This window comes from Haplochromis burtoni, unplaced genomic scaffold (assembly GCF_018398535.1).
Source record: "Haplochromis burtoni strain Fernald_Lab_line unplaced genomic scaffold, NCSU_Asbu1 Contig_20, whole genome shotgun sequence".
NCBI classification, from domain to species: domain Eukaryota; kingdom Metazoa; phylum Chordata; class Actinopteri; order Cichliformes; family Cichlidae; genus Haplochromis; species Haplochromis burtoni.
This window is the reverse complement of record NW_024582381.1, coordinates 448,307-469,467: the sequence shown is the minus strand read 5'-3', so window position 1 is coordinate 469,467 and position 21,161 is coordinate 448,307. Positions and strand designations below refer to the sequence as shown.

Genomic DNA, 21,161 nt, shown 5'->3' with positions numbered 1-21,161 from the left:
ACAAAATAGCAGCACACATCAGAAAATATTCTAGCACACCCACTAGAAAAATACTACCTTTAAATTAACTGCAAGATATCTTCTTTTTCAGGAGGTCCAAAGGAATGGAAAGGCAGGAATTCCTGCAGGAAGGTGGCCCAGCCTGCTGAGTCTAACGTGCCCACGCAGCAGTGGCAGCGGCAGTGGCAGTGAGCTTTCACTCTCCAGCGCTTGCAGTGAATATTCCAGTGGCTCCCACACTTGGGCAGAGGGACGTGGCTACTCAAAGCAGGTTGGTATCATTCACCTTCCATCCATCTTCTTTTTTGTTTGAAAAAAATGTAATTTGCAAAAGCTAATTATGAATGCTATTTCAGTAATTGCAAATATCTCTTTTAATACATAGTGTGCCTCAAGCCGAGACAAAAGGATGAGTACTGGTTCAGTATCCAGCAATCACTCCGCTGCTCTGGAGCACACAGACCTGGGATGGAAGGAAGGTCACATTTTGAAAGGCCTGAAACGTCTTCAAATGTCCAACTCCAAGGGGACTTCCTCCCTTCCATCTGTACCACACTGCAAAGACTGTATGACCTCAAACGAGGGTATATACTCACTTGGTGTCAAGTTTGCCCAGCGAGGGACTACAGCCAAGCAAGTAGCCCCTACAAGTAAACCTTTCAAGGCAGAAACAAGGATTTCCATTGTAGACTCTGATGATGCGGATGACGAATTGCCTAAAGTACCAAACAGCGAATCCAGTGACCTGCCAGCAAAAGAACTTCTAAGCTTGGACAAGTTGGAGGTCACTCAGGAATTTGAAGTAGATCCTGTGAAACTTTCAGGGAACTCCGGTCTGTTTCCTTCACCTGTCACAGACAACTTCTTATTTCTGGAGGGCCCCACAGTTAAACCTGGTGTGAGCCCAACTGATAGCCTTACACATCTGGAGGAAATGAAGATAGATTCACTAGAAAAACATAAAGGCGTAAAGTTGAGTGACAGAAACAATAACCAGGAAAGATCCACTGACCGTAAATCCAGGCTTGATTATGTCAAAGGACAACAGGGAAGAGCGTCCTCCAAACAAGTGGAAGTGGGAACAGGTGATGTTGGCTCATCAGTTCAACATACTGTACCAAGAGCTCTGTGCTGCATGAATGAAGCCAGGCAGCGCAGCTCCTCAATGGAAGTTCCTCATCGCAGAGACCCAATAAGTCAAGCCGGCGGTGACCACCAGGACCAATCCGCCTCAGAATCTCCTCAGAGGAAACCAAAACCTCAACTCTGTGACTCAGCAAGAAAGGCTTTTATTTTGCGGAGCAAGAGTGCAGATGGAGGACCAGAGCAACAAAAGCACACACATTCTCCTCTACATCAAAAGCTTATCAAGGGTCAAAGGCCCAAAGGACAGCCCAGCCCTAACCCTACAGGGAGCAGTGCCCCTAGCAAAAGGACAAATTTAAATAAAGCCCATGGTTCAACCAAGAGCACATTATCTAAAACTGAGAAAGATGAGGATAATTCAGCATCATCAAGTTCCAAGTCTCTTGAGAAGATGCAAAAGTGCTCACCTCTTGTTTCTCCCGTGAAACATTCAAAGATATTTAAGTCTACAGGGGTCAGTGATGGCTTAAAGAGTCCCACAAAATCACAAATAGCCAGACTTCAGTCAAGCAATGACTCTTCAGAAGATGGTATCTATGACAACTTACCATGCTCTCCACGAAAACAACGACGTCAGGACCATGACTGTGACTCAGAACTCAGATCCCTATCCCCGCCGCGACCCCCAGGTCGAACTACTTCTCTTCTTCTCAGACCTAGTAGTGACAGCTTTCCCAAAGATCAAACATCTCCAGGGCAGGCTCAAAGTTCAATGACTGGCCCAACCAAGTTGCATATGCATCAGGTTTCTTCAGTCGTACAACCTCAACAATCCAGTGCAATACTAGATGGTCAACATGCAGCCCCACAAATGGGTGCTGAAGGTAAAATGTACCACACCCATTCATCTATGATACCTCCTGTTGTAGTTCAAGAATCACAATCAGCTTCAGAATCTGTCCGGTTATCTACAGACAGAGCTACCATCAGCTATATTGAAAATGGCGTTCCCTCTGTATTGCCAAATCAGAGCGTCTTGCAAAGATCCCAACAGAGTGTCAGTGAGCCAAAACTCTCGGAAGTCTTACCACCAGCATATTCTAATGCATACTACCATCCACAGACTTCCTCTTCAAGAGCCGTAAAAAGGACTCTTCCTGTAAATGCCAAATCTCATGAGGCAATCGCTGGACAAGAAGCAAATACCTTCCTCATTTTCGGAAGGCAAAACAAGGACGATACGAACCCTTCTGGAAAAAGCATCCAGACCTTTCAGACTTTCACGTGTGACCCCCAAACAATACATGAATCCAGCACTCATGATAACACCCGCAGAAAGATTGAGACCCGTTGCAACTCGCTAGATTCTGAGCCTTCTGTCCAACCTGTTGTGTCAGACAGTGGTGTAATGCTAGACTGGGGATTTGACGAGGAAGGCTGGCTGTTCAAACGGTCTGTATCTGTTTCTACTAGACCTCCTCTTAAACCAGTGCTGGGCATGAATGGGGCCAAAGCTCGTAGTCAGAGCTTTGGTGCACGCTATATGGACAGACCAAGCTTCAACAGATCTGGAAAGGTCCGCACACAGATCAAAACACACTCAGGGAGCTCCTTGAACTCTCTTGGTGATGTCCTCCCAGGAAGTATGAGCTGCTCCAGTAGCTACCACTGTCCAATGAATCGATCCCTCTTAAACAACTTTTTGATTGAAGAGGGACTAGCAGTTCCTTTACATCTGGGGTCCTCCAGTGAAAGACTCCAAAGTCTCAAACTCCAGCGTGAGCAGGCTAGGCGACTTCAGATAGAGCAACAGTTTTCGAGCGCCTTCGGGGAGCCAGTTTCTGAAGAGCCTGAGAGACAAAGCACCATAACTACAATTGAAGAGAAAGTGATGCTCGGCATAGAGGAGAACTTGCACAAGTCTCAGGAACAAGAGCGAACCAGTGAGGTGAAGCAAAAATCTGGATCAAGCTTAGCAAGTTGGTTCGGCTTTCGTAAGAGTAAGCTTCCTGCTCCCAGCAAAAAGGTTGATCCACCGAAAGGAAAAGACGACAAGAGGGAGCAAAAGATCTCATCGCTTCTGGGCGGAAAGCAGACAAAGTCTGACAAGAAGAGAGACAGAAGAAAAAGTGATGGAAAAGACTGGTAAGAAAGCTGGTAAATCAGTGATAAAGTCATGTTTTCCAGGTTTCCCACATGTCACAAAATCATAAAAATGGAAATTATCTTAGATTTCCAATAAATCTGCTGTAGGTAACATGCATTTTCCCACCTCAGTTGATAAGCATTTTTTGTTAACAAGCAGTGATCAGTGATAGAGAATGTGAGGCTTCATGTCGACAGCCATATACCTGCTTTGGTGTTTGTGATTGCACAGACTAGTCCACAGAGACTTTGCCCTTTAGGCAGACTTCAAAGAAATATAACAGGAATGGCTTATCTTGTCATAATGAAGAAAAAGCCCCGCCTTTCTCTTTCAGGCTGAAATATTTTTGTTCCTATAGTAGTTTAATAAGATATGGCTAAGATCATGTTTTAGCATCTATCTACAAAAAGTCTTCTTAAAAATATCTCTCAGTATTGCTTTTTCCCCCTTAATTTGTGTTGCCCTCACACTTTATTATTAATAACTGGAGTACAATTATTCTGAAATTCTAATGTTACTAAATTACCAGACTCTCTATGTCTGCACATTCTAAATACAATTTTAACTCATGTGCTGGAGTAAAACACACACACAAAATTAAGGAGGAGTGTGCAGCTCTCCGTACAGACTCACCAGCTGAATGCTGAATGAATTGTTATCACTACGATGGCCCTGAGGGGTCAAACACTCTCCAGCTTAAAAAAAGCAAAAACACCAGCAAACAGAACACTGTAGTTTTCCTTGCTGGTGTTTTGTTAAGTTGCAGTGTGTATATAACAGATGTTTCATTTCAGCTGTCCACAGTAAAGATCTGACACTCAATAAAACAATGAGCTGCCACACATGTGCAGCAGGGAGTTGATGACCAACCTTGCTGAAAAGATATTAATCAATTCAAGCTTTGCAAATTAAGGACACCAAATCGAAACGAATGAAGTTGCTTTCCAATCATAAACAACAAGCTGCCACAATTTTCATTAAAACTGCCTGAGCTGGACATTAGAAATATGTCTGTTGTTGTTGTTTTTGAGGTTTACATCAATAAGGATGCTGAATAATATACAAAGTGAATCAAAATAGGTGTATTTTGCTTTATTTCGTATAGTAGTACATTAGTATTAAAAGAAGTATACGAAAAATCATTGTCACATTTTTTCACTTAAATTCAACCATATACACAAAAGCATTCATTTTGATCTTTAAATTGGTGCAGAGACCCCGTTTTGACTCTTCTCTGCTTAATAAACTAATTACTGTACTTTTGAGATCTTCACTGCCTCTCACAGTTTCATATATACAATTGATTCATAGCTTTCCTGATTCAGATGACACGGGTCATTTTTTATCAAATGGTCAGACACATTTATGAGCCTCCTTAGCCCTGAGACCTGTTCATACAGAGGCTCACAGCCAGGTTTCAATAGATAGCGGGGTCATTTATCAGCCGACTCACCCCAGGCATCGAGAGTCAATATCACAAGATTTCAGTGTGTGGTGGCGTGTTGACAGACTGTTTTCTTTCAGCTCTGTGGGGAGAAGAGAGTCTCACGATGCAGTGCGGGCATGCATCTCAATGCCCTGCCCGGGTATGTCCCTGAGTGAGATACAAGGACATGCTGACATCATCGGGGACCCGAAGGTAAATTAATCCTTAACTAATCCAAGCAGGCAGTGATTTTATTAGCATGAGATGCATCACAGCAGCAAGAACTGTACCTTTAATGTCCGGGAAAAAATGAAGAAATGGATGAGAGGTGAATTCTGAAATACTGATACAACATTCAGCTGTTGCTTCGGTTGCCGCTGAGGCACTAAACAGAAAACAGAAAAGATTCACAGCCACCAAAACGCTTCCTGCCTCTGGAAGCACACTCACATACTGATGCTGGGTCAGGATCCCTTCAGGTCACAATGTGACACAAAGGCACACAGCTCCCTCCTGATTGTGGGTTTTTCTATACAGGAACATTTGCTTTGAGCAACCAGTGTTGATGAGAACCCAGAGACAAAACTTCAGGTTTTATGTCATGGGGTGAGAAGATGTTGTTCAACATCATTTTGTTGGAATCCTTCTTTGCTTTATAAAAAAGTGTAAAAACCAAAAAAAGTCAGCACGAGGAGGGTGGAGGTATAGTGGTAGCATTAGTCTGATTAAGGAGCAAGTCATTTTCTGTGAGGACTTGGAGACTGTAATAGCTTTGGTTAAATACAATACAAGATCTTAACCCAAACACTTCTAAATTTTTATTTTACTAACAATAGCTGTTTGAGTAGGATTTTGAAAATACACCCTTTTACAACATGTGCAGTAAGGTTTTCCAACCATTTTCTTTCTTTTTTAGTGCGACTGCAGTGACAATGACAGCAGAGCACATTTGGCTGCAGTCTCTAGGCATCTGAGCAAATCTATAGGTCAGCCCTGCAGAATAAAAAAATAATGCTATAGGAGTGCCCAGTCAGTTAAAATACGACATCAGTATGCGCTGACCAAAAGCCAGATTTTGTTCAGTACTTGATTCTCAGCTGTTTTAATAAATGAGCTAGACTTCAGTTCAAATCCACAAACCATTCCTCCAAACTTTCTGGGAAGGACCCAAATGCAGGAGGGTCCATCAAAAAATGAAACCTAAACACATAAAGAAGAAACATGAAGGAGAAACCGACAGGGAAACACTTTAGAAACTGAAACTTATACTAATAAAAAATAAATAAATCAATATTTGGTCACCGTTATTCTTCATCACAGTCTGAACTCTCTCAGGCAGATTTTTTTGTCATTTCATTAAGTAGTCTTCAGGAATAGTTCTCCAGGCTTCTTGAACGACATTTAAAGCTCTTCTTTGGAAAGCCTGAAGAATTATTGCTGAAGACCAATTAAAAAAATTACAAGAAAAATATTTTTTAAGAAATAAGAGGCAGGTAAAACATGTGTACTGTACTTTCTTGTCACAAGTGCCCTGTGTAAGGGCTTGTTTTAGCCACATGCTGAGCTTGAATTAAGTTTCTTACTTTTATTTTGGATCAACTGACTGTTTTTAGGGAGCTTTCAGATAACGAGTCCAGGCTATAAGTAGCAGATGCATGGATTAGCTTTTCAGCTTCACTCTGAGACAGGACGCTTCTGATTTTCACAGCACTATGCAGATAAAAGAAAGCAACCTATTTGTTAAATGCACAAGCTGAAGGATGCATCCTGATCAAAAATGACACCAAGGTTACTCATCATGCTGCTGCAGACCAAAGTAATGCCATCCAGAGTCAGAGACCATGTTCTATTAGAAGGAGAAGATTACATGTCTTTAGTTTCACTCATTGAGTTGGTTCGTCTAACATGGTGTGAGCTCAGTGATTTCAGTGGAAATGTATGCAGTGTTTTCTAAAAGAAACATGCAATGAAAAATTGCTTAATGTACAAATGTATAAAGTTTTAATATCTTTGTTTTTATTTTTCTTCAAAAATACAAAGATGCAGATGATGAACAGAAGATCTGACAGTGAAAATGGATCCACGGTGAAGAGCCCGAACCAGGATGCAGTAATAGGTCAGACTTTTCTCTCCTCTGTTCTGTCACAGTCTCCTTAAATAGTTTTAGAAGCCTCTGACTCGGTACCAATGTAGCAATGTTAATGTGTCTTTCAAACAATGATAGCATTAAGGTTTCATCTGTGCTTACCGTTTTACAGTTTGCAGACAGAAGTGAAGACCAAATTTGACACACATGTGTAAGTCATGAACATGATAAATATGCCATGAGCAGTCAAGCAAACATGCAAAATGCTAAATTTTGTCAGTTTGTGCTTTTGCCGCCACCATATCTCTGTTCATGTTTTTTTTTTAAATCGGAGCAAATCATTCCACCGTGGCTTTACACCATGCAGACTATTCTCTTTAACGGTAGGCTTGACCACTCATCTTCACAGACTCATGCACTAAAAATCTGCATGCCCAGGCTCATCAAATCAGGATAAACGTATTCACTCGAGCTTACTCATGGCCAGTTTTACTGTGAGTGGTGGATCCATGATGAATCTGCTTCAGCTGTTTTGATTCTGTGGACCAAACTGCTGCTGCAACCAAAGACAGCTCACTGCCCTGCAGAGGTGTGAAGCCATATGACGACCAGAACGCATGGCTGACACACACTTTTGCTTTCATTCTCACACTGCCCAAAAAGTCTCCAGATAAAAGGAGAAGCTTCAAAACCAGCTCTTTATGAAAAAAAGATTAGCTTGAACCTTTTATTTTAGTCTTCACATTTAGTTTTTGTTTTTACATCTCAACACCACAAAGATTGGAGATTTTCCCCACCTATGTCCATATCTATCCTTTAATTTAACACCTGCCTGTTAGAGATTATTAATGAGACTTTACAGCTTTACAGGTATTGTGCACATGCATGTCTGCTTAGTGTATCTCTGTAAGTATTTAAATTGAACTGAATTCAGTGGTCTTTATTGGGATGACTGGATAAAATATTGCCAAAATAATGCAACATTAGCATAATAATACACACCATTAAGATCATATAGAATTTGTTAGGAAGTAAAAGAACATGGGAGTAAGAAGCCTGTTCATTTGAGTCAGTGAGTGAGTTAAATACAGTTTGATTACATATGAAGTAAAAACACACACTGTAAAAAAAATTGTAATATAAAAGTATTTTACTGTGTATTTTACAGTTTTGTACTGTTCTTCTAGAATATCATTCAATTTACATAAAGAGACTGTGATTTCACATTTCAAATGTAAATTAACGTAAAATCACTGTAAATGTAATAAAACATAATTTCTTTGTTTTTTAAATGTATCTGTCTGTACATATGCATATTTAGTAGGGCAATCGTGGCTCAAGAGTTGGCAGTTCGCCTTGTAATCAGAAGGTTGCCGCTTAGAGCCCCGGCTCGCACACTCTCGGTCGTTGTGTCCTTGGGCAAGACACTTCACCTACCACCTAGTGGTGATGGCCAGAGGGGAATTATAAAGTGGAATTGTAAAGCACTTTGAGGTTCTCATAAAGCGCTATATGAATGCAATCCATTATTATTTAAACCAACTGTTAGCTGTATGTTTCTATACATTTAAGTATTATTATTCATATTGCCGCATTCATTCAGTTTATAAGTAATTTCATTGTTTAATCACATTAAATTGTTCCTAATTTAATGTTTAAAAACACTTGAAAAAGGCAAAATCCCATGTAAAATTAGGGCAACAAAGTGTATTTTCATTACTGAAAATAACCGTATTTTCATGGGAAAGTTATTTTCTGGTATTTTCTGGTATTATTTTGGTGCCCCAGCTGCTGGAATATTACTGTTTTTTTAGGATTTTTTTTTTTTTACATTGTTCATTTGTGAGTAGCATAGACGGCAAGTTTGAGCTGAAAACTAATTATTAAGGTTATTATTGTCCCGTGGGACTTTTTCCCCCCTCTGAAATACACCTCTGCACTGTTTAATGTTCCAACACACACACACACACACGCTCGCCCCACCATTTAGTCCAACAATCTCCCTCCAACTGATAGCTGAAAGTTGGTATGCTTGCCATAATAAGATGGGGTACAGATGTAATTTTCTCATGCAGAGGGCTGCATGGGACTGAAATTTCAATCTTAGTTTAATAATGTTCAAATTTGGGCACACGTGTGGGAGAACGCTCCCTGTAGTGGATGTTTCAGTCTTTGATTCAAACTGGAATATCTCAGCAGCTGCTGGATGGGACGGCAGTGGATTTCATGCATCTGTATACAGTGTACAGATGGATCCTGGTGACTTGGTCAGTCTATACCTTTAGGAGCATACTCAGGCAAACTCTGGTAACTGGCATGTGAGAAAACAAGAAAGATCTGCAGTACATCCATTTTCCAGTTCACCTAACATGCATGCCTTTAGACAGTGGGAGGAACTGGTAGTATCTGAAGGAAACTCATGTAGGCACAAGAAAAACATGCAAATTCCACATACAGAAGATCCCAACAGATCTGGATGTTTCGGTGTAGGCGTAGACGTTTAGTTTGCTTCTTGAACTGCAATTACATTTTTATAATCTGTTATTTTTTTATGAAGCAAGGCCACAGCTGCAAACATGGATTCATATGGGCAAATCAAACTAATCTCTCTCGTCCCTTTTTCCTGTTATCTGCTGGTTAAAAATTTAAAAATTCTGCATTTTGACCAATTTGGTCCTTAAAGTTCTGGACTGACTGTCCCACTGGATCTGTTCTAATTACCCTTTTGAAAACAAATGCACAGACACATTAGGCTGGAGTGGTTTTTTTTTTAACCTGTGTGATTTAATACCAGAGAATCAAGAAGACACCAAAAACACTCATGTTCTGTGCTAGGCTTGGATTGCTGCTCAGTAATAATTCGGTGTAGATGAAATCTCTCACAAAGCAAGTTTAAAAAGCATTTAAGCCTGATGCTTACTAACGAGGTGAAACTAAAGGTGGCAATTTATTTAAAAGCAGGCGAGTGGGAAAGAGATAACAGACGAGGAGTAAAACTTTATTTGGCTCTTTCTGCTTTGTGGTCACTCACTAAATTAGAAATAGCGGCTTATTAAACTTTCCACATCACTCCAGTGGAGGACCGGTGACAGACCGTACTGAAATTTCATTGGCCAGAGTGACACCATCGGCGAGGCGCTGCAAATATCAAGCATGTTTGATACGGACGAACGCTTGCCCTCGGGGGTTAATCACCTCATTAAAATTTCAGCGGTGCACCAGCTAAGCACGATCAGCCAAACTACTACTGAGTGAATTAAGTTTGCCTTCAGCTGTGAGCTGAATTATACCACCCAGACTCCAAAATGCTGGGCCTGATGCAGACTCGACAGAGCAGCTTTCAACTTGATGCATTAAAGCGAAGAGGCACAAAACAAAAATACCACAATTAAATTCTCATTTTCAGTCTCATACTTTACTGAGAAACTTTCTGGCTGTGCATTGAAGCCACTAGAGTTTATCTTAGCCAGTCCTCATCAAACTGAAGTCTTATTTTAAAATCCAGCTGAGATAAAAACATGTTTTTATTACCCCCTTGTCATGGTCCAACTCATGAGCCATGAAAAGTAATGGCAGAGACACAGTTTAATGCAAATTTGTTAACTAAAAAGAGGCAAAAACTACAATTTTATTAGGTGTGTAAGTCGTCAGGAGTGCTTGAATGTTAACTGTAGGGTGGAGTTTTGTATAAAACCTCAAATAAAAGGTGCACGGTGAATGGAGAGGAAATATTGTGACAGCCAGCTCATAAATGTGCTACAGAGACCAGCCAGGTGCTCCCAGCTGCACTGATTACCAGGAGCCTGCAAGGCAAAACAAAGGGACAAACAAGGGAATGCATAATGCAGGACAGGCTGCTGCAGCTGGGGCGTCACACGCCTGTAAAATTACATGTCTTAAAAGTTTTAAAGTTGTTCGCATGATGGAAATGGACTGGTATTTATTTGTCAGGGTGCACTCGCGAAGCGTGCAGCTTCATAGTCACATCCACCTTCAAATCACCAAGCTCAAGTATTCATAACAGGCAACATCATGGTGGCTACGTCCTTCTTTTATATAGTCCATGTGTTTATCACCAACCAAAGTGCTCATATAACCAAACTAGTGAAACGTGCCACTGACCCGATATGGATAGTCATATGCACAGCTAATATCTGGACAGCTTGCGGCGAAACTTTGAATTGTTCGATCCACTATGATATGATTCGTTTGGTTGTTGTCAGGATCTCTGCGGCAGGAGCGGGGCATCCATCATCTTTGCCATAGATTTGCAGCATTCATGGAGTGCCGTATCTGCTCCTTACATAATATCTCCCTATATAACTTACTAAACTATATCATAACGAGTGTGCTGCTCGTTCTGCAGGTAATCATTATTGCCTGAAAACAATAGCACCAATAATAATCTCATTTTATAAACCAAAGATGCAAGGCTGGTCATGTAAAAAGGTGCAGGTTTATCAGCCAAGAGACCCTGTTTCATGCCCTGTTTGACTCTCTATTAGCCCTTTTAGTACTGACTTGGGTCAGCTCGGCACAACTCCATTAAGTCCATTAGGTTTTCGATTAGGTCGTACCTGGCACAAAGATCCAAGCAAATCCAAAAATGTGATGTCAACAGACTGCATGCCACAAATTGGCTAACCAGTGGCGTCACCTGATGAGTCATAAGACTTTCTCCTTCACGAAAATCAAAATCGCCCTTTTTGACACTCGGCAACGAGGAAAATAGCGTTGCCGAAAAGTCACACACCGAGAGGCAGGTATAACATCACCTTGGCATCCACAACATTTGTGTCGGATACAAATGATGTCATGGGATGTTTGGCTACGTTGTTATAACGAACGTGGAAGTGAGCTCATGTTTGAGGCCACTTCCATTCCCACTCAACAATTAGAGAAAAGTTTAGAAAAAAAAAAGGTTTTTCTATTAAAAGTAGTCTTTATATTTGTGATTTCAGAGTATTGGGAGGCTGAGCATACAGAAGTGAGTGATGGCAAAGGAAAAGGCTTTGTATGTAAGGCTGGATGCTATGGAAGGTGTTGATTGGCTAGGCAGAGAGCTCAAGCTGGAAAGAATGTGCAGCAGGTTAGGGTACAAACTCCTTTAACCTCTTAAACCCCAAGCCTAACTGATCTCCTGCCCTTTGCCCCCGTATCAGGGGGCGTTGGGGCTTAAGAGGTTAACCAGCTGCATTGGTCTTTAAGTACCATCCAAAGGACAAGATTACACATGAGTACATCAGAGGGACGACTCAGGCTAAGATGGTTTGGACACGAAGTTAGAGAGGCAAGCCTGAGATGGTTTGCAGAGAAGGAATAGCGGATGTACTGGAAAAAGGATGCTACATATGAAGCTACCAGGCAGGAGGAAAAGGGGAAGCCTGTAGAGAAGATTCATGGATGTAGTGAAGCAGGACATGCAGACTGTTGGTGTGATAAAAGAACATGCTGGGACAGGATGAGATGGAGGCAGATGATCCGCTGTAGCAACTCTAAAAGGAGCAAGACGACTGGATTTCCCCTTTCTGGTCTGTGTTTGAATTATTTTTCTGTGATGAGTTTCTCTTTTACATTCAAGTCAAGCTTGTCAGATTTTATTTTTGTTTTCAAGTTGATTTTCACTAACAAGATGCCCTTTACTGAGAGGTGTAAATTGCTGCCCAGCCTTTTGACCTATTAAGATGTGAACATCAATACCTTAAATCAGGGATGTCAAACTCATATTACATCATGGGCCACATAAAGCCCACATTGACCTTAAGTCAAACCAGAGAACCAGAGAAAATGCCCCTTCTGTCAGTATGGAGAAATTTAACTATGCATTCAATCTCAATAAACATAAGAAAAAGAACTGCAATTTCAACAGTATTGAACAGTCTCAGTTTTTCAATGTGATAACGAAATGCTGCTGATAAAGACAATGAAGTGAAAGCAATCTGCAATCTATTTAAAAATAGAAGTTTTTGTTAATTCACAGTAAAACTAAAACAAATAAAATAACATTTTTGTTTTTATTTTGATCCTATGGTAAAAAAACATAAAAAACAAAAACAAACAGTTTCTATAAACAATAGTAAATAAAGACTTTTCTGTCATTTAGTTGTTTATCTACTGCTTAATTATTTTAATGCAGTATGAATGGCTGTTGGGTGGTCTTCATCAGTAGGAAAGGCTGTAAAACCTATGAAGAGATTTTGACAATTTGATTGTTGTTTGACACCACTGCCTTAAACTTATCGAACACATACCCTTAAAGATGACCTATTGTGCTTTTTCAATATTTTATGTCATATATAAACTATTCATATTAAACATGGCCAGCGTTTCAAATAATGAGGTCAGTTTTTGTGCAAATAATCCCTGTGAGCTAGAAACTAATATTTTAGACTCCATTAAATGCTCCAATTCTGGCAGTTTTTTTTCTGTTCTTGGCTCTGTATGATGTCACAGAGAATAAGAAGATATCCCTAATATTGTAATCAGGACCCACATTAGTCCAAACCAACTACTAAAATAATTTGTCAAGTGACAGCCAATCAGTTTGCTTAAAAGGGGAGGAGCTAAAATGGTTGGCTTTGAAGTATGAAGTCGGGAACTTCTATAGTGAGTAAAGGATTATTTTGAACTGTAAATCATGCAAAGCTACTGCAGTAGAGTCAAAAAATGAAAATACAGAGCTGGAAAAAGCACAGTAGGGACACTTTAAGTGAAACTTTTCTGCTTAAACAGAAACCATGTCATATTATTTTTATGTGTATGCTATATAATTTTTAAATACTAAGTACTGCACTGTTATCTTGTGACATTAAGCAGCTATTGATTGTTCTCAATACAGCTGAGGCTTGTTGTAAGCAATCAATTCTCAGCCTCTGTGATCCTGCCTTTCTAAAGAAGACTTCCAACCTAAGACCAGACTAATCAATAACATTTCTGTCCTACTTCTCCACAGTTCAATTATTTGTTCTTGTTTGTTGCTGCATGAGTACAAGTTGGCTGATTTAAACATAGCTACTTAAAGCTATTATTTAATATGAGGAAGCTGCAGTGGATGACTGTAATCGATGTTAATGTTTTCCAGCTGAGGCTGTAACTTTAAAGAATTGCAATCTACCGGTACTGAGGTGATTCCAGAGCTTCTAGTTAAAATGTAACTTAATGTTTTTCAGCATTATTGATAATGGTTTTACCATTCCCCTTTCCACATTTGTCTATTTTCAAACATAGCATGACTTTTAATGTGATCATTTTAAGTTCTCAATTAATCGGGGCACAACAGCTTAAAATCAGAATTAGAAAAAAATGAAGAAAAACAGGCTTGAAGAAACCCAGAGGAGCACTCAAAAGTCTCATGCGTGCACATCTTAATTAATAAAGGGGGCACAGCTGTTGCCTCAGCTCCACAGTGTGATTGCCTACAGGCTTCATGCTTCAGGCTACATATTAAAACATGAGTCTGCATGACAACAGCTTGAAGAAATATTTTCTTATTTCAATGATGTGCATGCTAGATGGGTGACTGGAGTGATTCATGTTGTTTTTGGTTTCCTATGATTTACAAAAATGGTTCTCTGATGCAAATGTGGCTGAACAGTGATGCAAAAGCTAAAAAATCCAGTGCAATTTCTGCATATATTAGTCTTAAATGAGTTATGCATTTTGTTGTTAATGCACTGAATGTTGTATGAACCTTGTATAACAACTGAGAGACCAGTAAATACCTGAATATTTGTATAGTGAGTTTTTAAAAAATTACTTGTGAGTTAAGTTGTGTAGCTAAGTTACAGTCTCCTGGAAAATTGCTATCATTTTGGCTATTACTGTATAACATAAATGTTATAAATCTTTACTTCATTCTATTACATAATTTACTGATGGATTAAAAACAACACTGACCTTACATGCAAGTAAGTATCATGGATTAGGTTAGCTGATGAAGTTATTTGCCAAGTCATCCACTTAACGTTTCCACTCAGATTCTGTGAGCAGTAACGTTAGCAAGCAAGATGTGGTTAGCCATCTAGCCATAGCATCTAACATAAGTAATTGGTATTGCTGAGTTTATAATGTTAGGTGATAAAATAGTATGAAATTGATAGTCAGTAGTTTGGATGACTTAGCTGACCACTTTAAGACAACAGTTTGCTGTGTGACATAGCTAGCAATTCATCTGTGTTAGCAGAAATACTAGTGTTAACTAATATTAACTGCCTTTCTCATTAAGAGGAAAGACAACTTAGCATTACATTTAATGGTAAACATGATCTAATATCATGTTCATGATACTGTACTTTTCCCAGATGGTCAAATCCTTATTTGGCCAGGTAGCTAATTTTATCTTATCTCAAACGTGGGTATTTCCTTGTCTCAAGGGGCCACATGAGAAACTGGTACTGTTGTTCACTGTTGTGAATAAGCTTATAAAGAGATAGCATTATTACTGAGTTTAACTGAGTTCAGCTTATTGGTGTGGCCCTTCACAACAGTCCCAGTTTCTCATGTGGCTACTTGGGTAAAATAATTGCCCACCCTTTGCTTATCAGCTAATCCAAACAGATTCCTTGATAGCTTGATTTAGTAGCTATCTAGCTAAACTTAGCGTACTTTCTTACTACTGTTACTAGCAAATTTCTACTTGAAGCAACACCAGTATTTATTTTTTAATTTATATTCTGAGTTTGTCTTTGCTGTGCTGGAAGTTGGTGCTTTGATGATTTTACTGATTAGTGTACTACATTTATAAGCTAATATTAGCTAATGCTGCTTACCAAAGCATTACATCCTTTGAATATTTGTGGAAAAGGCCTCATTTTTCAAGTTACTTTATATTTTCAACAAAAAGTGCTTAATACATTTAAGAATTAACCTTACACCCGTTTAAATAATGCATACAACAGAACCATTTTTGTTTAAGATTTCAAATATTTTGTTAATTAAATATCCCCAGCAGCGTGCATTTGTATTTCATGTCACATGCCATTGTGTGCGTTTCATATTCACCATGTGACCAGTGCATGCTAACAGTCAGAGCCATCAAACAATATCTGTAAAATGAAATCAGTGGTTCAAGTGGACCTGATTTGGCTGAGTCATTTTCTGCTGGAGAGCAAAGAAACCATTACCCTGCCTCACACTTATATAATTAGATTGGACTGCTTTTCGACTTGGCTTTTAAGGCTTTTGAAAGTTAGACCATGAAAGAGAGGAAGGAAAAGACTAACCATGTGTTGCAAATGACCAGAACACAAGGATTGAGCTGCTTAAAACAGGCAAACAGTCAAGATATGTGGTAGGAATAACAAGGAGGCACGAGAGAATCAGTTATGATACTGCAGAGAAGATCCATTATTATTGATTGATAAAGCTGCCCTCACTGTAACAGCTCCTGGAGACACAAAGTCAGCTAGAGTACCAGATAAATGATTAACAATAGGCCTGTTAGTATCTATATTCATGTACCATACATATTTATTTTAAAGGTTACTTTAATGCCACTTCAACCATGGTCACCCCTCTGTCTCATTCCTGATGTTCTCCCTTTTATTCCCTCCACCCTCAACCACTTCAGCTGTTCTCCTTGTGCCGCAGGCTCCGGCTGCAAGATGCGAACGTTGGACAGTGGAATCGGGACCATCCCCCTTCCTGAATCCTGTTCCTTCTTCTCCTCCATCCTGCACCTCCTCCCCAAATCCTCATCAACCCCAGAGCAATCCCTCAGTCCTCCCAGTGTCCTTGGCTCCTCCAGCGAGGACGCATCTCCTTCCCCGTTACCCCGGTGGAGAATTCCCTCCAGCTATAAGGACGGCAGCCATGCAGGGGTGCCAAACTCTCTGTCCGATTCCTCCATGACCCATATCCAGTCAGTGCCTTTCCCCACTGTGGCCTTCCTCCAGCCCATCCAAACCCCGTCTGAGCCCATTATGACCTCTGCCAGTGTGTGTGAAGCCCAGAGCAGGCTACCCAGAGCACCACAAGGTACGGTAAAATGACCAAAGGTACAGCTTTGAACTTTGGACTGCAGGAATAAAGCTTATAGTAATGATGGAAACTTTTATGCTCTCTTACTTAATCTTTCTTACTTGTAGCGTTGCTGGTATAATGTTCCGAGTTTGATCTATGTAACAAACACTTATCTTATACTTGATGTAACATCCACCAGATCACCAGCAATCCATTTAGAATGGGTTTTGGCTAATATTTGGCTTTTTCTGTGGAAATTCCACCTGTTTGGAAGTGCCCAAATCCAAATGGAAAATCTTTTATCTGGAAAACTGCAAATTCCAAAATTTATGAGACTTGTAAAATATTGTCTAGTAATTTCTCTGTTTAGCATGTGGCTAAAATAAAACCCAACCATCACCCCAGACAGGTCACTGGTGACACAGTGAATGTAAAGAGGTTAACTCCTCTAAGGTATACGTCATCATTAGTTATGACGCAAACCCCTTTAGATGTGTCTATGTTGGAAGTGATTCACTCATGTCTCATCGCTTGGAAACTGTCAGTTGGTCACGATCAGATATTCAAGGCCACAGTTGCCTAGGTAACAATTTATCGTATTTACTACCAGGTCATATGTAAGCAGTATCCTGAGATATCATTGGTAGCCATTCAGTTTCTCAACTAGAAGGTGTGAAAACTTTACCTTAGGTCCCGCCCACTTCGTGTCACCAGATTTTTTTAACATCACCAAACATCATCAACTTTCTTCGGTCTGATCACCATGTTGATCTCTTTCACTCTGTGGATGCAGCGTAATCATAAGTCTCTGTTTTATAACTACTTTATAACTATAACTAAATTTTTTTGAAAGACATGAAAAAAGTTTGATGGATGTTACAGTTATTTTTTTTTACTCCTGACATTTTTTTAAATGATAAAAATGACATATTATGATAGAATACGTTTAGGGTTAGGGTTTGAGTCTTCACCAATGACGACTCAGACCTCAGAGGGTTAACCCTGTGTCTTGGCAACAAATACAATGGCTTTCTTTTTTTTATTTAAAAGTTTCTGATATGTCTCAGTTGTGGTTTGTTTGTTTTTCTGTGTCCTGATGGTCAAGACTTTTTGGACACAAATCTACTGTCTTGATATCTTATGGTTAGTGGTTGAGACTTCTTATCTGTGAGGACATGGATCTAAAAGGGATGCATTTCCATCGTGTTAGCACTCAAGCGGATTGGGATATAGGAAGTTTAGAGGACAGGTGAGGACCTTGGACTATTTGTGGGTATCCTCAACTTGTTCCTCAGCAGTATTTTTGTTGTCATTTGGCAAATTATCATCCTTAAATCGATTCCTGTCACCAGGGAGTGCCCCTTGTTTTTTTAAGGTTCCTGCACCAGATCAAAGATCTCTAAGACATTAGTAAATAAAACCAAATGCTATGAAATTAAGGCAGAATAACAACAAAATAATTTGGTAAAAATTAGGTACTTATTCAATTGTCCAAAATTTAAAAAAAATTCATTTTAATGGGTGGTACAATATAATCCAGGTGAATCCCAGGACCTAAGACTTTCCAGTAGAACACTTCTTCGTATCAGTGTTATTCACTTCACCTGTCAGTGGCTTTAATGTTGTGGCAAATTGGTCTAAGTAGGCACTGTGATTTAAAAAGATGATCTTGCTTTTTAAAGCCTCTTAAAGAACAGGCTTTATTCTTGACATTTACTGCTCATTTCCTTTACAAAAAGACATATCCAGAGGAAATCTTGCTGAAGGGAATTCATTAGTCATGTATCTATTGAGCACTTAGCACATAAGGAAATTTCCTGAAGATCCACTCACATTTATCCACACGTTCTCTGCGTTATTCAAGGGAAATTGAAGATTTAAAGTTCAATATTTACCTTTATATAAAAGATTGCTGGAAGCGATCACGGTGTCGTTACAACAAGTGGAGCCTTTATCATGGTACTGAGAGCATATTGCACACATGGCCTGCTCAGTATGCTAATGACACGGCATGTAGAAAAAGGAAAAACACTCATGTTGTGAAATCAAGTACTTGATTTCACACCGAGGCAGAAAGAAGCAGGTTTATTTTACTGGCATTTTGAGGCGGTAACTTTTAATCAAACGAGAGCTTAAATGAGAACTTTTGATGGCTGACTTTATAAATTAACAAGTTACTTATATAAGCTAATATTAATTACAGCTCATTCATCATTTTGAAGTGCTATCTTTGGCAGGGTTATTAAGATTTTCAGCTGAAATTAAAAGCACTTTTTTTCCCTTTTCTTTCCATGGTGAACTCTACCATTCCCTTACTGGTTTAGCCAGTTTTTCAACCAGTCAGCACTTTACCTAACCCCACACGCTGTTGGCATTTTTGCATAGCCAAAGACCTACATAAGCAGACACCAAAGGGATACCATAAATACCACATCACACTATAGTTCACAACTCATTTGTTCCTTTTTTATTTTCCTTGTTTCCCCCCAATCCCCTTTTACTTTTGCTTTTACTTGCTGATTACGTTTAGATGCTCAAAAACCTTTTTTTTTTATAGTTTATAAATCAAATATGATTTGAGTTAAATACATTTAATCCTAACAGTAACCCCTTTACGGTGAGAAATTGGTTGTAGCGGAGAAACCAATCAGGGAGAGAGGCTGATGCAAAATTAACACAGGAAACAAAAGAAACAAACTTTTTAATTAAAAACAGGAAGTAATCAAAGGAGATTGATAGGGACATGAATAATAACAAGTACCCAAGGAAACTTACTGATAATGGAGGCTAGAAGACCTACACTAAACATCAAGATAAAGTCAGGGAAACACAGGAGGACAAAGACAGAAAGATGTGACAGAGGGATGAACAGAAGGGAAAACACTGAGGGAATCTTAATAGAAACAAAGACAAAAGAACAGGAACCAAAACATAGGATGCAAAACTGAAACTAATCATTAGAACAACCACTGGAAATAAAGCTTGTGATCTACTAGATTGTTGAAATCAATGCAGGAAACCAGAAATCTGCCAAACACAGAAGTCAAACCTTTAAAACAGTTGTAGTAAGAATAAAAATATTTACCTGGAATTCCAAACCACAAAATAACAAAAATCCAAGAACTGTGACAGGTCCTCTTTCATAGGGTCCATATTTAAAAGTTGGAAGACTTAAAGCAAGTCCCAGATTTGTCACCAGGACAAACCTCCTTATCAGGGAGCAATGGGTTTTGGACTTTGTCTCTTTATTATTCAGACACCAAGTCAGTATTTGATGCCCTGAGACAGAGGATATGTTAAACCTGCATTCTTGATAAGCAAACAGTTGAGAACCTCCTTTTCCTCATATTTCTTAAGAAAAACTGTTTAATTTTAATACAAAGAGCTTATGAATTGGATCAAAATGAAGGACCATCTTTTAAGATAGACAAATTTCAGATATGCTGACTATGAGAGAAAAATTAAAAGCAGGTGAAGGATGAGGGAGAAACAATAACTTTTATAAAGGACTCATAGTTGAATTAGTTTGTATAGATAAAAAATGCCTCAGATCGCTTAACATATGGACCATTTAGCTTGGTTAGACATTGTCCAGAGGAGCAAATAAGTGAACAGTTAATGTCTCTGACTGTTTTTAGGTGAAATGCATATTTAAATGTTTGTCTACACAGGACATCCCACAGTCAGAACAGTTTTATTTAAGCATCCTAAACTGTCACTCCCTATCTGAAAAACATGTCTTCATTTGCATTATTTTTCACATGTGAGGTGGCTGTTTGAGCCAAACATTTACCGTCTTTCTGGATGTCAGCTGCAGCTCCTTTAGCGTTTCTTAGATCTGCTGCCACTTTGAATTCAGGATGATAATCGTGCTCTCTTTGAAGACGTCAGCCTGTCAGCGTCAAGCAGTTCTTCTAACTCCACATTTGAGTCTTGTTCTTGACATGAGTGAGAACATTGAGAAAACAATGTCTAAAATTAGTTTTATTTCATCCTTTCAGGTGGATTGGAACCAAAGAAGTTGACCTATATTAAATCGAAAACACGAGCCACTCCGAGCCAACAGAAAGAACAGACGAGACTTCAGCTGGCCAACTGTAAGACACCACATTTATTTAAGAGATAGTGTATAGTGAGGTCCATATATTTTGAACACTGGCAACCTTTATTTTAGTTATCCACAATAACAATCCAGTTATAGCTATGTGGTGTGATATGCCCTTAAAGTGCAGACTTGTATTTGAACAAATATGATTCTGGACTAAGTGTAATTGGGAGAGTGTGATCCAAACGACTGAAATATTTAACCGCAATATATAAATAATTTATAATATGACCTTTCTAATGTTGAGGCTGGTAAACCTAACTCCTGGAGAATTTTCTTCACTCAGCTAAATGTTGCGAAAAGAGTTTTTCTTTAGAAAAAGAGAGAAATCTTTGTTGTATGATTCACGAAA

General features: G+C 39.2%; 1 protein-coding gene across 6 annotated transcripts in view; it reads left to right on the top strand.

Moving 5' to 3' along the window:
• The window catches only part of LOC102308442 (nck-associated protein 5), a 96,781-nt gene that overhangs the window by 67,011 nt on the left and 8,609 nt on the right, over nt 1-21,161 (top strand). Inside the window, exons 8-13 of one of the 6 annotated variants that reach the window (XM_005939813.3) lie at nt 92-271; nt 386-3,231; nt 4,757-4,871; nt 6,699-6,774; nt 16,333-16,719; nt 20,706-20,801. In XM_005939813.3, coding sequence (XP_005939875.1) covers nt 92-271; nt 386-3,231; nt 4,757-4,871; nt 6,699-6,774; nt 16,333-16,719; nt 20,706-20,801 — 3,700 coding nt within the window. Of the gene's footprint in view, nt 1-91; nt 272-385; nt 3,232-4,756; nt 4,872-6,698; nt 6,775-6,916; nt 7,902-16,332; nt 16,720-20,705; nt 20,802-21,161 lie in introns of those variants that run through there. The other 5 variants (XM_005939816.3, XM_005939814.3, XM_005939815.3 and 2 more) reach the window with 5 other exon arrangements.